This window comes from Triticum aestivum, chromosome 7B (assembly GCF_018294505.1).
Source record: "Triticum aestivum cultivar Chinese Spring chromosome 7B, IWGSC CS RefSeq v2.1, whole genome shotgun sequence".
Taxonomy (NCBI): Eukaryota; Viridiplantae; Streptophyta; class Magnoliopsida; order Poales; family Poaceae; genus Triticum; species Triticum aestivum.
In genome coordinates, this window is record NC_057813.1 from 594,956,449 (window position 1) to 594,973,640 (window position 17,192).

At 48.8% G+C, this 17,192-nt stretch overlaps 1 protein-coding gene across 2 annotated transcripts; it reads left to right on the top strand.

The window, feature by feature from the left end:
- Positions 1 to 11,468: 11,468 nt before the first annotated feature.
- On the top strand, positions 11,469 to 15,706 carry LOC123159121 (IAA-amino acid hydrolase ILR1-like 6). 2 transcript variants are annotated; one of them, XM_044576944.1, is made up of 3 exons: positions 11,471 to 12,109; positions 13,018 to 13,143; positions 14,343 to 15,706. In XM_044576944.1, the coding sequence occupies exons 1-3, from the start codon at positions 11,609 to 11,611 to the stop codon at positions 15,168 to 15,170; spliced, it is 1,455 nt and encodes a 484-aa protein (XP_044432879.1). In that variant the 5' UTR covers positions 11,471 to 11,608; the 3' UTR covers positions 15,171 to 15,706. The 2 variants fall into 2 exon arrangements, with proteins under 2 accessions (XP_044432880.1, XP_044432879.1); XM_044576945.1 differs by lacking the exon at positions 13,018 to 13,143 and having other exon boundaries at positions 11,469 to 12,109.
- Positions 15,707 to 17,192: the final 1,486 nt, after the last annotated feature.

The following is a 17,192-nucleotide window of genomic DNA, read 5'->3' on the forward strand; positions in this document are numbered from 1 at the left end:
ATGGACGATGCAGATGCGAAGGAGGATAACACTTTCTCAGATTTCACCTTAGCGAGGCCAAGCAAATAAAATCTGGATGATCGACCGAGAGACATTTAGCACTCCGCTTCTAATGTTCTCCTTGATGTGCTAGCGTAATCCACCCATAGATATGGTTTGATATCTAGAACATCAAGTAAAAAGGTCGGACTTCGGAACACAGAAATCCATAGGGGCAACTAGGGAGTAATCCTACGAAATCCCTATGGGGAGGTGGCCAACTTCCTCAAACAAGATACTATAATAATAGGTCTACCGGATGGGTGTGTTGGCCACGACATCCACCTTGCCGGTTATTGAGAGACCAATATTATAATTCTTGGGAAATGTTCCAACCATCACATCTGCCTGAGATTCAGATCTGGTTGGTGTCAGGATATCCCAGACTCATCAAGTCTAGAAAGAAAAACGAAAGTTTGCAACACAAATCGACGAGATAATGTTGCGGGATTCTCGGGGAGTGAGCTACGATAGTAAGCTCCAAAACATGAGCTGGTTCTGCTACAAACATGTGAACACGTTGTCCAAGACAAGCATGACCACAAAGTAGTCTTATAATAAAACACTACCGAGTTCAGGAGGGTGAACCATCAACGAGGGTATCGAAGTCCTTACATAAGTCCGGATTAGCTCTTATGAAGGAACTCCTTCTCCTTGAACAAATCAATCAGTGGCTTGGTGTGCTAGGGGTACATATAGATTGAAGGTTGCAAGTCTTCAAACCACAGAATTCTTCGCACGTGTGCATGACTGATTTGGGATGATTCCAAAGGAAACAACATTGACTTTCTCGAATCCATGGCGGCAACTTGCATCAAATGCACATGAACTGGAGGAAGTCACTTCTTACATCCGAACATATGCTTCATGAACTAGCATGAACAAATGCTTTCAAAAGTTTCCAACACTAGCTTAATGTTCAACAAATCATGGAGGAGATAAGGATGTTGTCAATGGGCTCAACAACAATTCATCCGGGTTTCCTTTTAAAAGGAATTCCATAGTTAAGTGAACACGGTGATAGCATTGGTCAGACCAAAGATGTAATGGTGCATGCTCGAGGGATCAACCACGAATAAGACAACATTACGAGCATCGTTGGTACTGATTTGATTTGACGATAGCCCACACTGAAATCAAAGGATGATAAGACAATAGGTCCAGCAACTGATCACAAGGACCAATCGATGAAGATATCATCTTTCTTCAGCACACCCTACACAAGAATATCCCTTTGGAACGAACTAAGTCAGGCAAGCTTTTATCTTCCAACTCTCCAAGTTGTTGTCTAGCTTAACCAACTAGCTCAGGGATATCTAACACCGATTTTTGGAGAGAAGGTGGTTCACAAGAACCCAACTTGATCACGAGATCAACATAGCGGTCAGGCGACAACCTGGTGATACTTCCGAGAAGAAATTTGGAATATCATGAACCACCGGTATGTTACTAAGCTCGAGAACAATCTTACTTTTCAGGGCAAGACGATATGATCAAATAAGCAAGGATTGGCACTATCCTAACTCACTGATCGGAGAGTGCACCAGAAATAAGGACTAGGTAGCACAATCAACCTTAGGGTGACGATTCAATAATCAACACGCTAAGAATGAGGTTATCGTCCATTTAACTACCAAGCAATGGAGTTGCTAGCAGTATTGATTTCACACGCCATGATTCATTTGTCGGCATTCCGGTTACAATAACACGGAAACCGAGAAATTATCAATGATGATCAGAAGTATTACTGCGTCAAGAATTCATAAGATGGTGTGCAATTCCCATGATATTCCTGATATAAAGATGGTAATACTTCAAGGTAGAACAGACCAGAAGCTGGATTGGCATTTTGATCTGCGGAATACAATTGCTTTGACCCAATCCTAGATATGGATGAGATTCTGGAGTTTGTTTCTCCTATTCATTCTGAAATAGAATGGCTTGGCGGACCACAAGGGTAATAGGCATCGACGAACGAATGCACGCATACTCTTGACTATCAATTGATAGAAGAGGGTCGGAAACAACTAAGATGGGACAACTCAAAGAACATATGATTTTCTGAGTTGTGGATGCATGGATTAGCATGTCGAACGAAGTTCAACATATTTCTTCCGGATAACCCATGCAGAAAGGTAGAACTGGCAGAGCCACAATATATAATGGAGAACTCATCAAGAATAATCCTGTTGTGATATTTCAGTTCAACGAGGAACTTCTGCCATAAGTAGTTCATGGTATTTGGAAGAAGAAGATACCACGGACTTCAAGGACTATCGCAAAGGTTACTAATATCCTAAAGGCACTAGCAATTACTATCAACATGAAGTAGGTAGAGTGAATCTCGGGTTCAAGAACCCAGGAACAGAATACCTATTACTAAGTAGCATCACGGGATGCTTTCGAGAATGATGGCCAGAATCATCACACTGGGAACACAAATCATGGCTAAATTACTAGATGATCCCCTAAGACACCTAGGGTCATAATAATATCTCCAACATATATGTCAAGGTAACGGAGTACCTCAACTCACTGATTAGTGTGGTTAATCTGGCCCATGGGAACATTGAAACGGGAAGAAAGGATTTGCAAATGCATCAGACTACTTAGAAACCTGGGATGACTCGGACAGCATAACGGCTGTAAATGCTCAGAAAAGATTTGAGACATTCACAAAAATGGTGGCATAACCACTCAGAAGCACAATATCAAGGTTTCGAGATCAACAATTAACATATGGAAGTAGTAGGAACTGAACTGAGACTTAAATCCAACAATCTTATAAGTCCACTGATTAGTAACACGTGATCCTGATAGAAAGAAGAGATAGCCTAGTTCTTAATCCCCGTAGGAAAGATAAGATGACTCAGATCAGAAGGCATAAGGTATAAGGAGTAAAAAGAGCCTTACGTTCCATCCCACAATCAATTCCCTTATATAACTAAAGAATTTCTAGACTCAACTTCGACCAGTTTGGCTTGGTAATCCTACAGGCAGTCAAGCTCTGATACCAACGCTGTCAGGACCCCGACTCAATGCCACATCGATCTAGCATGTAACACCTCATATCACTTTGCGGCCTCACGCACGGTATTCCCACGGGTGTCGCCTTACCTTAGCCCGGGACCGTTTGCGCCTTTTGGCACACGTATATGACAGTGTCGCTAGCATCCATATGATAAGGAGCCCGGGCTGACATGGCTAGTCGTAAACCCAAAGTGGCACAGACTTACAGGGACAGGCATCCATGACCCAGCATCGAACGTGTCGGTCATCAGCGAGTGAATCCAGGCTGTAGCACTGGGCTAGCAGGACTCTGGTGAACCGGGCTGTAGCGGGCTAACAGGACTCCGGTATTCATCGCGTGACATTTCCCCGAAGGGACAGACACAGGAACGAAGAAGGACACATGCCGGCCAGCCTAAGTGTTCCGGAGCAGTAGCAAGCTACCATGGCTCGGTGGAAACACTAGGAGACATTTCCCGGTAAGAGAGGCTACTAAAGATAAACAACTAGATGGTCAGATCCCACACATACCAAGCATTTCAATAACATACACACAATATGCTCGATATGTGCAAACACAACATGGCATCACAACATGACTCTACGACTCAAGTATTTATTCATTAGGCTCCGAGGAGCGAGATATTACAAACATGGGTCTCATGACCCAACAATCAGAGCATACAAGTCAAAGCACAAGCGGAAGCTATCATGTCTGAGTACAGACATCTATAAATGAAAAAGGCTGAGAAGCCTGACTATCTACCAGATCCTGCCGAGGGCACAAGATCGTAGCTGAGGTAACAAGCTAAACGTCGAAGTCCACGTGGAACTACTAGTGAGACTGAAGTCTCTCTGCAAAAACATAAAATAGGCAAACGTGAGTACAAATGTACCCAGCAAGACTTACATCAGAACTAACTACATATGCATCATTATCAACAAGGGGATGGTGGGGTTTAACTGCAGCAAGCCAGCTTTGACTCGGTGGCTATCCTAAACTACGACTGCAAGCGACTCTTTTGAGGTGGCGCACACGAGTCCACATATTCACCATATCAATACACCACTATGGATCCGCTCCCGTCTCCCTACGAGAACGCCATCCATAGCACTCACGCTTATCTTGCGTATTTTAGAGTATCCACTTTCACTTGTCTATGAACTGATATAAGCAACCCAGAAGTCCTTTTCCGCGGACACGGCTATTCGAATAGATATGTTAACCCTGCAGGGGTGTACTTCTTCATACACGCTCTCACCACTTACCGCGTTTACACGACATGTACTCGGCAACCTTCAAGCGGAAGCCCAACGTGGGTGTCGGCCACGACCTACCTAAACACCTAAGTCTCTAGTCCAGGTTTATCGCCTATTCGGGTTCCATCCATGAGGAGATCCGGCCGGAGTTTCGCTCACAGCCCCAAACGATGTGAACAGGGTTCCCGAGACACCAAACGGGCGCCCGGTACACCGTGCCACGTGCCTACCGCATCACAGCCCACCCCTACGGTCAGCGCTGCCCACGGCCTCCAGCATACTACAAACACCAGAAACTACTTGCAACTCCTGGACAGAGGACAAGGGTGATCAAGAAGCCGAGAGGGTCCATTGGTTTCGGGCCCAATGCATGGTAGTAGCTGAATCATGGATCACAAACACAGAACTCAGTTCCTGAGGACGGCTGCAATGAGACAACCCACCATGTACTCCTACATGGCCTCTCACCGCTACCTTTACCAAATCGTGTTCACACACTTAGCTCACACACAGTAGGACATGTTCACACGCCTCTGATTCATCCCCGATGAATCAGACCTGACTCAACTCTAAGCAGTAGCAGGCATGACAAACAAGCATGAATGAGTAGGCACAACAGGGCTCAAACAACTCCTACTCATGCTAGTGGGTTTCATCTATTTACTGTGGCAATGACAGGTCATGCAAAGGATAAAGGGGTTCAGCTACCGCAGCAAGTAACAGATGAATCGTTGTTGTCCTAATGCAGTAAAAGAGAGCAGGAGCGAGAGAGTGGGATTGTATCGGAATGAACAAGGGGGTTTTGCTTGCCTGGCACTTCTGAAGATAACATTGAGTCTTCATCAGTGTCAACGATCACATCATCGGTACACGTCTACCGAGAGGGGAACAATACCGGCAACACAGAAGGAAACACAATCAATGCAATGCACAATATGATGCATGCTATGACATGGCAATATGAATGTGTTTTGGGCTAGTGCATCTAGCTATGATTTAAATGAAGTTGGTTTGAACACATGATTCAATTTCCAACTCCATATATGATTATTTAAATGCCCTTTATTTGTTTTGTCCAAAACAGAGGACAAACATTGTTCAAACATGCATGAAAATGGTACAGATGGATTCCTTGAATTTTTCTGATAATTTTTCATATATAAATTATTTAATTTGGAGTTACGGTTGAATTTCTATGAATTTTAGAAGTTTTAGGCATTTTCTGAATTTTCCTGAATAATATAAAATAAACTAAATTCCAGAAAATGAATATTGCGTCAGCATGACCTCACCCTGACGTCATCAGGTCAACAGGGCGAGTCCAGGTCAAACCTGACGTGTGGGGACCACACGTCAGTGACACAGTTAACTAACCTAAGTTTAATTAGAGCCTGGGCCCGCATGTCAGTGTCCTATCTACTTAACTAAGTTAGTTAACACTAACTTAACCTGGTACTAATTAAACAGGGGGGCTGGGCCCACACGTCAGTCCAGGCGAGGTCAAGGGTCAAACCCCCTGGTCGGCGGGGTCAACTCGCCGGCGTTTAGCCGCCGGCGAGGCTAAACGCGGCGGTGCAGGTGCGGGTTTCACGTACAGGGCACCGTTCGGGGCGCCGTTGGGCTCTATGGATAGCTGGGAGTGGGCCGCGGCGAGTGGTGCAGGTAGTTGGGTTCGGGGTCGCCGGAAAAGGCGCCGGCGACGTGTTTGGCGGCGGCCGGAGCTCGGGTTTGCACGGGCGCGGCGAGGCAGAGCACAAGGAGCTCAACCAAGGGCATGGACGGCGTCGTGGGGTCACCAGGAGCACGTCTGTGCCATTGGGCGAGTAAGCGAAGCTCGGGAGCGCGTGGCTCAACGTCCATGGCGGCGGCGGCTTCGGTCGTCGGTGAACTAGGAGCCACGGTGTGAAAACAGGACAACAGAGATGGGGGTTCGAGGGAGAGGCTTACGACGGTTGCAACGGTGCGGACGACGAGCTCGGGGAAGGCCGGAGCTGAGCGGGGCGGCGAGGTCGATCTCCGGCGGCCGAGGAGGGGAAAAGCCTCGGTGGCGGCGTTGCAGCGCGTCCGGGGCCTCGTGGGTCGTCGAGGAGGTAGGGGACGTCGAAACGGAGCTCGCTGGCACGGCGAGGGGTCGAGGGGGAGGCAGTGGCTACGCAGGCGATGAGCGGCGGCGACGGGCTCCGCTCGGGAAGGGAGCAGAGAGGGGAGGGAGAGAGAGCTGCGAGGAGGGGAGAGGTTGAGGGGAACACGGGACTGCGTGGCAATGCCAGAGGCGTCCAGTGCATCGGGGGAGCACGCAGGCAGGCAGGAGGTGGCCGGCGCGCGTCGGGCACACGCCCGCGTCCTCCTGGCGCGGTGGAGAAGATGACTGGCAGCTGGGCTGCACAGTAGCGGGCCGCGTGGGTGGGTTGGCCTCTCTGGTGGGCTTCACAAGTGAGGCCAGGTAAGTTACAGGTACTCCCTCCTGCTCTGTTTCTATTTTAATTATTGTTTTCTATTTGTTTCAATCTGTTTTGATTTAGTTCAAACACTAAATCATTTTTGTTTCTTCTGACAATTTTTGCAGGGACTGAAAGGAATAATCTAGAGCCCCTCACAAAATAACAGAATTATTGAAGCATTATATATATTTATAGCATATATTTGCTCCAACTCAAATACAATATGTATTAGTTCAAAGATCCAAAATGACATGGAAAAATGTGCATCATCTCTGGTTACTGTTTCCAGCATTTTCCAAAAATGATGAACATTTTTGAAAGCCGAAAATATTTTAGGTGAACCTAGTGAGTTCCTTTAATGCTAGGGTTTGGACAATCCCCATTTCAACTTTCTGTAAAAGTAAACATGATGCATCACCAAAGACTAGTACTAGTGCATTGCCAGAAGCTAGGGATGTGACAGATCAAGTGATCCCATGGTATGGTAAGTATTGTCCATTACGCTTTGTGTACTAACCCATGCTCTAGGTGAGAGTAGTTTGTGGAGTTAGGTATGTTTCCATGGGCTTGCGTCAAGAGGGAGATCTTATACAACCCATGGAGGATGACATCAAGTATGACCGTTATCAAGATTGCGGTGTGCAAGTTCAAGTGGAGCATCACGAAGAGATCATTGATACATCTCTGTCGTATCTACTTTTCCAAACGCTTTTGCTTTTGTTTTGGAATCTAATTTGCATGATTTGAATGAAACTAACCTGGACTGACGCTATTTTCAGCAGAACTACCATGGTGTTGTTTTTGTGCAGAAATAAAAGTTCTCGAAATGTAACGAAACTTTTTGAAGAATTTTGATGAAATAAAAGAGAAATACTGGAGTCAAGAACCACCGGAGGGCGGCCCCTGGTTGAGTACAACCCACCAAGGCGCCCCCCCTCTTGTCGCGTCCAAGTGGGTTGTGCCCACCTGATGGCCCCGCTGACCCTATCTCCACACTAAAATACTTCTTTCGGAGAAAAAAATCAAAGAGAAAGAATACCGAGCTCCGCCGTGCCAGTCGGGCTTCGCCCGGCCGCGCCCTCTGGCGACGGTGAGGGAGAAGGGAGGCGAAGGGGGCTAGAGGAGGGGATCGAGGAGCCCTCCCCGGCCGCCTCGCGGGCGCGGTAGGGATATGGTTCGGGAGGGATGGATTGCCCGTGCACGCAGGTGGATTGCCCGTGCTTTTCGTGGGGTGAGCACTACTTCAAGCAGTGTGCGTCTCGGCAGCATCCACGTTGGTTGGAATTATTGGCATGAAGCACCCGCAGTAGGGCACTATACTAGTCCTAGTGAAGAAGACTTGACGCCCACTTAAGAAAAAACTTCCCTGGCTACAGATTTAAGTACATGTAACTACTGAAGCAAAACGTGATTACAATCAGCTGCACTACAAATTATAGATGATCAGGAAAGGTGCTAATGTGCCATTAGTGGTATACAGATGCACATGCAAATCATGGGGAAAGAAAGATCACAGACGCCATCAGTGCAGTATTATGATCAAATTATGGGAAAAGTTTGCAGCTAGCGTCACGTTGCGCAACCGTCTGAAACACTGCCAGAAATGACCAACACACAAAGACGGAAGCGAAACGTAGAGATCAGGCGGACCGTGTTGCTGCTAGGTGCCAAGATCTACTCACCACAAAAGCCGTCCCTTCATCCATCCATGACCCAGAAATAAATACATGCGTCCACAGTGAGCTAGCCATCGCCCCCACCCCGGAGTAAAGCCGCGCCATGCATAGCTGGTGGTTTTGCTGTTTCTGCACCGCTCCACTCATCCCACCTGCCACCGAATTGAATGAAAATATTCCTCCCGGCTTCCAGCCAACAGATCGATGGAGTAGTAGGAAGAGTTAATACCACAATTGTACAAAAATTTGTAGGGGTGAGAACAGATTGATACAGAGACTAAAAAACCCACAAAACGGGTCCCTAAACTCTACCTATGTAACAAAATCACCCAAGCATGCCACGTTGGCTCTGGTAATTTTGCAGAAAGGCCCTCCAGTTTTATTTTTTTACACCACGCTCCTGCAACCCCTCCTGCCCGTTCCCTATTTACAAATCCCTAGCCCCGAGATCCTCTCTGTCCACTCCGCCGCTGCTCCGGCCATGCCAGCGCTGTCCTCTCGCTTCCAGCGCCGGCTCGTGCGACATGAAGGGATCGATATCTTCATAATGGAGGGAGCAGGTAGGATGCCGTGGGGCAGTGGCAGCGCCATCGTCGAGCCAGCGTCGCCCGCTCCATGGAAGTGACCTCGCGGGCGCCGACAAGACGAAGGGCGGCGAGCCCTGGGCGAAGATCATCGACGAGGTGCGCTACATGGATGTTGATTCTTGCAAGGTGTGTACCCTCTCCTCAATTTGAAGATGGACAGTGAAAATTTGTAGTGAATGTAGTGAATTTCTTTTCAATTTTGTACTCAATGTGGTAACTTTCTGAAGATGTTTTGGTTGAATATGATTCTAGGGGACTGAAATACTTCCGGACTTTGATTGGAGTATACCTCCATCCTCCCCTGATGTTGTTTCCAATGGCATTGACACTAGTGACCAATGTTGTCACTTTCTGAACCCAGCAAGAAGAGTTTGTTGTGAGGGCTATGACTATGGTCGTATATTTCTTGTCTGTCCTGTTGAGGTTAGTTTAGAATTTAGCAAACTTATCTGAAGTGTGTTCCAAAATGCTTGTTAAGAATGGATGCTAATTTACTAAATGTGTGTTACAAAATGCTTGTTTTATGTTTTCAGGGTTATGATACATGTGCTTATCTGAAGCGGGTGGACAAAGAATGGCAAGGGAGGCCTAGGAAGGTGATTGGCAAACTTGCTCAAGAGAATGTGGCTCTTCAGAAATTTGTCTTTGACAAGGATGCTGAAATTATGAGGCTGAAGGAAGAGAGCGAGGCCATGATCATGAAGCACAAGAAGGAGATCAGAACTAGGGATAGGAGGAAAATTTGGTTAACCTGTTTGGTCTGCTGCTCTACACTGTTTAATGGTGTTGTAGCTCTAGTGATAAAAGGTTTTGTGTAAGTTAGGTAATTTAGAATTTGGCATGATGTGAGAGGTGAACCTATTTGTTATCAGGTGCTACTTGTACTGATTATATGAAATCAGTGGCTACCTATTATCTATGTTGAGTGTTGTAAACATTCCAAACTATTTGATGTGAGAGGTGAACTCATTTGCTACATATTTTTATTCAAGAAGTTTGGCTTGTTCTTGTAATGATTCTCTTATTTGACATGAAAATACACTCATTTTGACATGAATGGCCGGCATGAAGTAGATTGAATTTGACAGACTTATTTTTTAAAAAAACTGAATAAGCGCAAGCACACAAGCTTTGGCACAAGCACAACTAACAGACCCGGTTTGATTGACACTACAAGCTTTAGCACAAGCACACAAGCTTGACATTACAAGCTTAAGCAGAAGCACAACACAAGCACACATTCAGGCACACATACCCGGTTTGATTGACAATATCAAAAGGCACACATTTGCTAATTCGGAGCTCCTCCATTGTCAGGCCTGGCCGTGGAGAAAGGAAAGGTAGAGGATCCACCTGTTCAGGCTGCGGCGGCGCCGTGGTCGGCATCTGACCACATAGGCACACCCACCTCACCCTGCCCCGTGGAGTTCTCGCCTCCTCCCTTGCTCAGCGGACGATGTTCAACGCCGGCCCACTCGGGGGCGGCATCCTGGCTCGCTCCTTCTCAGTGCTCTCGAAGTATACCCTTCGAGCAAAATTGTGGAGCGTCCAGTCGGCGTCGCCTCGCAGGAGCAGAGGGCAGAGATGAGGAGGAGAGGACGGGCAAAAGAAAGGAAAGGTTTTGGAAGGGGTTTGTATCGGGGCCGGCGACCAGGGGTTTTTTTGCCGGGGGTATGGACTTGTCTGTGAAATTGCTAAAGCGTGAGGTTTTTTTCGTAAAAACATGCTTCAGGCCCGACAAAGCCTACCTGGCGCGCCACGTGTGCAGTTCGGGGCTGTTTGGGTGATTTTGTTACAACAGTTAAGTTGGAGGACCAGTTTTGTGGGGGTTTTAGGTTTTGTATATGAATCTGTTTCCACCCCTACAAGTTTATGTAGCAATTGTAGCATTAACTCTAGTAGTAATCAAACAAAAACCAATCAGCCGGAGAAAAGAATGGCCCGAGAGAAAACGGCAAGATTAGATTAATCCCAGCAAGCAAAAAAGCGAGCGTTCACACTAACTGATCAGCATGCCGGCGGCGGGGCATGTGTACTGCCAATATGTTTTCTTGGGTCATTCTTATCTCATGCCATGTGTACTATTGTTCCAGTCCGATAGAAAACAGAAAAGAGAAAAGCACTATCATGCTAACATAATCACTTGTTTAGCAAGTTGATGTAGCATATAGTGCCAGTAAGCGTTGTGCTGATGCTCAAAGCAAAAAATACCTTTTTCTTTACACGGATGCTGATAGCAACCTGCGTGGAGCGCAGCGCCTACACAATCTAGCGAGAAGCGGGGGAGCCGTCAGAGGCCACCGAAGCGTCGCTGTCGGCCGGGGCCCACGCGGCAGAAATAATGTGACGACAGCGAGCGGTTCATTATACGAGCACGGGGGGAATTGGATGGGAATGGAAAAGGAGGGAGATTTTTGTTTCCGCCCTGCCAGGTGGCTTAATTTAATCCTCCCCCCACCTCCCCTCCAGTGTGCGCGCGTTGCCCATCATGCATAGTTGTGTCCTGGTTGTGGTGTAGCCATCCGACCCTGTTCGTGCCCGGACACGCGCAGAGCTCAGCCAGCGGCAGCAGTGCAGCGCGGCGCCGTCGCCGTTGATGGAGAGCAGGCGTCCGAGCTCCGTGCTTCTCTTGCTGGTGCTGCTGGCGGCGCCGCTCATGGTGGCGTCGGCTGGCCCCTCGTCGCCGACGGCGTTCCTGGAGGACGACGTGGTCCTCGGCGCCGTGGCGAGGCTGGGCAAGGGCGCCAACGCCAGCGGGCGGGGCGGCGCCCGCTGCGACGTCGACGTCGACATCTCCGCCGTCGTTGGCGGGCCGTCGCGCGAGCGCGGCGCGTCCGGGTGGAAGGAGGAGATCGCGGGGCTGGCGGGGCGGCCGGAGATGGCGGCGTGGCTGCGGCGGGTGCGGCGGCGGATCCACGAGCGGCCCGAGCTGGCGTACGAGGAGGTGGAGACGAGCCGGCTGGTCCGCGAGGAGCTGGAGGGCATGGGCGTCAGCTTCCGGTACCCGCTCGCGCGCACGGGCCTCGTCGCCACCATCGGAACCGGCCGCCCGCCCGTCGTCGCGCTCCGGGCCGACATGGACGCGCTGCCCATCCAGGTACGTACAAGGAACTGCCGCTGCTACGTGAACAGACACGTGTTCTTATCTCGCGCACGTGCGCCTTTGCAGCCTCTGAGTGCCCATAACAAACGATCGAGCCCAGCATGCTACTAGGTTCCACACAGATTCTTAGATTTCTCATCGTCATGACATACTCTATCCGCTTGTCTTCTAAACAATAGAATGGCTATTTTTTGGTTCTTTTTTTTTAATTGTCGTTCCTCGTGAATTGCTTTGGGGTTCAAAGCGCATGAGACGAGTTTGTTTGCTGTTCAACCTATTTATGTTTGGGAATTTGGGAGAGGTAGGTTGTGGCCAGAGAATAGATGCACCACCAATGCATTATGACTCCCCACTACAAAAATGACTAGTTTTTAGTTTGGGCCTTCTTTCACCATCTAACTCGTATTTTTAACTTGTGGTTGCTGGGTCGATGATTTAACTTGGATAGACAGAAACAACAAAACAGAAAGGAGTGGCCTCTGCAGGAACACGCGGCTGTGGACGTTGCGCGGGAGCAGTCTCGATCCATCGACCGAGTTCATCAGAAGCGTCTGCTTATTTTCATCAGAAATCAGAAAGATGACAAATCGTTTTTAATTTTTTTTTGCTCCTCGTTCCGGTGCCCGAAACGGCACCCGCCGTTGGTGAGACCCTGGACGCGCGGATCCCGGTTGCCATGCGAAACCCCCGTCTTTCTGAGTGCCCACAACGGGCAGTTTTTACGCCAAAAAGCCATAGACTTTTCTCCTGCTTTTCCTCGCCTTCTCTCTCTCTCTCTCACTCTCTCCCCCGCCCCGGCCTTTCTCCTGCTTTTCCCCTGCTGTTCACTCGTTCTCGCTCGACTCCAGCCGAACTCCTTTCGTGGCATGACACGTTCGGTTTGTGGCTGTTGTTGGTTGCAGGAGGCGGTGGAGTGGGAGCACAAGAGCAAGAACCCCGGGAAGATGCACGCGTGCGGCCACGACGCGCACGTCGCCATGCTGCTCGGCGCCGCCAGCATTCTCAAGGCCCGCGAGCGCCACCTCAAGGTACGTAACCTCTCTGAACTTAATTCCCATCAGTGGCTGCTAGCTAGCACGCTGAACTTCACCTTTGAGTGGCTACGATCTTCCCAATAGCTGTCCGTTGCTAGCCGTTCCTCCCGTCTGCCCGCACGCCACCATTGCCGTGCAAGGGACCCTGTACATGTCCCTCTGCTACACTGGCTGCGGGCTAGCTCTAGCTGTGCCGATGTGATTTCGCAATGCGTGCGGGTTGGGCGTACGCACTAGGTTTGCTTTGCGAGACCAGATCGAAGGGCGCATGCTTAAGCCGAAAATCATATCATAAGACCGTCGGCCGGCGTAAAGTGTTAAAGCTGTCGCGGCGGCATCATCGTGTTGATGGTGGCGTCAGGACAAACATTCCAAGACCCTCTGCTTTACTCGAGCTTCCTCTTCACGTGTGTCCTCGCTACTGATTAGCTTCCTCTTCACGTGTGTCCTCGCTACTGATGGTGGCGTACAGTAGGATTTTTTTAAAGAATGATTAGCAACTACTACTGGTACAGTGGGATTATTGATTTATTTTTTAACAATGATTAGCAACTAGGATTTGTAAGCGTTTAAGACGTGGTCGCCGCCGTCTAGTCTAGCAAAAGTCGTCAGGGTTGGTGCGGATATATGCTCGCAGTCATTCATCTCTCCGATTGCGCCAAGGACAGAATTTGTTCGCCTTCATTAACTGCATTTTCTCAACGTAATGCGATGCTGGTGGTACAACATTCCTTCACTTTGGTTCACTGCTTTCGAGAGGTGGATCGGATGCCCCGTGTTCGACGGAATGCCTGGTCATTGTGTACGTTATACTATGAGACTCGTGCAAACTTTTAAGGGCACGTGGTGCGCGGAAGCAAAACTTACACTAGTATGATCATAATCTTTTCTGAATTATTGTCATTTACCACTACTTCAGCAGTGACTGCAATCAAAGGGTTTTAAGTCTGTGGGCACATCTGGTCATGTCCATGTCAAATTTGTGTCGCCGTCTTCTTCAAACCTGTCCTTATTACACCAGCTACTGCAACTCTGTCAAACATGTGGGAACCAAGTCCTGCAGTTAACATAGGGTTCAAGTTAATACACTAGTGTATTTTATCTTCAAGAAGAAAAAAACATACTACTGAAATTCAGACATACAGTCAAATGAGAAACTTAAACTGTACTCCGTGGCACTTGGTAATGTGCAGGGCACGGTGAAGCTTCTGTTCCAGCCGGCGGAGGAGTCCGGCGCGGGAGCGAAGCGGATGATCGAGGACGGCGCGCTGGAGGGCGTGGAGGCGATCTTCGCCGTCCACGTGTCGCACCAGCACCCGACGTCCGTGGTCGGGTCCCGGACGGGGCCGCTCCTCGCCGGCTGCGGCTTCTTCAAGGCCCAGATACTCGCCCGCCGCGCCGGCGCCGACCCGGTCCTCGCCGCCTCGTCCACCATCATCAGCCTGCAGAGCCTCGTGTCCCGCGAGGCGGACCCGCTGGACTCACAGGTGGTGTCGGTGGCCATGGTCAACGGCAGCTTCAGCCTGGGCGGGGACCCGGCGGCGCCGCTGGTGCTGGGCGGCACGTTCCGGGCCTTCTCGAACGCGAGCTTCTACACGCTGCGGCGGCGGATCGAGGAGGTGATGACGCTGCAGCCGCGGGTGCACGGCTGCGAGGCCTCCGTCGACTTCTTCGAGAACCAGAGCTTCTATCCGCCCACGGTGAACCACCCGCGGATGTACGCGCACGTCAAGGCCACGGCGCGGGCGCTGCTGGGCGACGCCGGCTACCGCGACGTGCCGCCGATGATGGGCGCCGAGGACTTCTCCTTCTACTCCCAGGCCGTACCCGCCGGGTTCTACTACGTCGGCGTGCGCAACGAGACGCTGGGGTCCGTGCACACCGGCCACTCCCCCTACTTCATGATCGACGAGGACGTGCTCCCCACCGGCGCCGCCGTCCACGCCGCCATCGCCGAGAGGTACCTCGCCGGCGGCGCCGAGCGCGACGGCGATCCACGCTCCCCGGAGCAGGAGCCGTGAACCTGCGATCGGCCGAGACGTACATACGCTGGCCCGGCCGGTTCTTGTTTAACTGATCGATCGACCGGAGTTGCGGTTGCGGGTTCAGTCCCGGGAGGGTGGCGGGATCGACGTCGCGCGCGAGAGAACCGGTGGTTTTTGGCCGATCACGCCGTGATCTGGGCTGTCTTTTCCCCCCTCCGTGCTCGTGTTGGCTCTGAAACTTGCCGTTGAGACGCGGTTACGGTTTGGCTCCCGGGTTTTGCCTGCGGCCTTGTGGGTGTGGCCGTGCGTGTTTGTGCCTGCCGAACGTGATCGGGAAACATGCACCTTAGCACCGACATTAACATATTCTGGAGATTGAGAAGTACTATCAGCTATGTACATATTTCTTCCGGTGGCATTTTCTTCTTTGAACGTTTTTCTTTCTTTTGGGTCTTGACTATATCATATCTAGATGTGAGATGAGATATTGTCTCACATCTAAGTTTTGACATCAGCAGAAAATCATTTGTATTATTTTTTCCAAATGATAGGTGTCACACATATGGCATGAAGTAACACTGCCCTGACGTTTTTTTTTTCCTAACGATCTTTACACTAGAGTTGCCGTCTAAAAAAACAAACTCAAAAACATAATTGAAACCTGTCATCCAAACAAAAAGTTATCATGCTTCACAACTAAAGTTGTCATCCTCGGATAACTAAACTTGCCATCAAAAAATGTCAGGGTCAAATTGCTTCGTGCCACATGTGTGGCACTTATCAAGGTCTTTATTTTTTGGTCCGGCAGCTGCAGCATCGCAAGAAAAAGAAAATCAACTGACAGACTATGCTGCTTAGGAATCAAGCTTGGAACTGCACATTGGGAAACACTAGTGCCTACCACTCCAACTAATAGTTGTTGAGTATTTGGAAGCGGGAAGTGACTAAGAACATAGTACGGCGTCAAGATTAGAAGACACTTAAAAAATTTGAAACCTTATTTGCAAATTGTCAACAATTTTTAAATGACGAATATTTTTCAATACACAAACAAATTTAAAATTTTGAAAACCCTTTTTGAAATGTGAATAATTTTTGTAATTCCATTTTTTAAAATAAGAACAATATGGTATTCCAGACAATTTCTTCACGAACAGAATTTGAGAAAAGTGAACAAGTTTTGAAAATCCTGGAACAGTTTAGCTTATTTTTATTTTTGAAAATGTTGACACTTTGAAAATTCGGTTTTTTTAAACACAAATAAATTTAGTTTATTTTTGTTGTACTCATAAATTTCATTAAAAAATGTTGACATTTGAAAAAATATTCATACATTTCAAAAGAATATTTGGATGTTTAAAAGAATGTATTATACAATGAAAAAAAGTTCGGGCCTTAGTTGCGAGTCGAGGATAGAATTGCAACTAGGACAACAAGAAGGTCAGACCCCCGGTTGTGAGTCGAGGATGGGATTGCAACTAAGACAAAAAAGGTGGACCCTAGTAGCAAGTCAAGGTTGGACTTGCAATTGGGACAAAAAAAGACCAAACCCCAGTTGTGAGTCACTGGTTGACTTGCAATTGGGACAAAAAAAGACCAAACCCCAGTTGTGAGTCACTGGTTGACTTGCAACTGAGACAAAAAAGGTCGCATCCTAGTTACTGTTGGGGAACATAGTAATTTCAAAAAAATTCCTACGCACACGCAAGATCATGTTGATGCATAGCAACGAGAGGGGAGAGTGTGTCCACGTATCCTCGTAGACCGAAAGCGAAAGCGTTAGAACAACGCGGTTGATGTAGTCGTACGTCTTCACGGCCCGACCGATCAAGCACGGAAACTACGGCACCTCCGAGTTCTAGCACACGTTCAGCTCGATGACGTCCCTTGAACTCCGATCCAGCCAAGTGTCGAGGGAGAGTTCCGCCAGCACGACGGCGTGGTGACGATCTTGATGTTCTACCATCGCAGGGCTTCGCCTAAGCACCGCTACAATATTATCGAGGAGGACTATGGTGGAGGGGGGCACCGCACACGGCTAAGAGATCAAGAGATCAA

What these genes read in the sequence shown, in the direction of transcription:
- LOC123159121 (XM_044576944.1), top strand. Translation starts at nt 11,609, where the DNA reads ATGGAGAGCAGGCGTCCGAGCTCCGTGCTTCTCTTGCTGGTGCTGCTG. An exon ending in TGGACGCGCTGCCCATCCAG is followed by an intron (nt 12,110 to 13,017) that starts GTACGTACAAGG and finishes TGTTGGTTGCAG; the next exon opens with GAGGCGGTGGAGTGGGAGCA. An exon ending in CCCGCGAGCGCCACCTCAAG is followed by an intron (nt 13,144 to 14,342) that starts GTACGTAACCTC and finishes GGTAATGTGCAG; the next exon opens with GGCACGGTGAAGCTTCTGTT.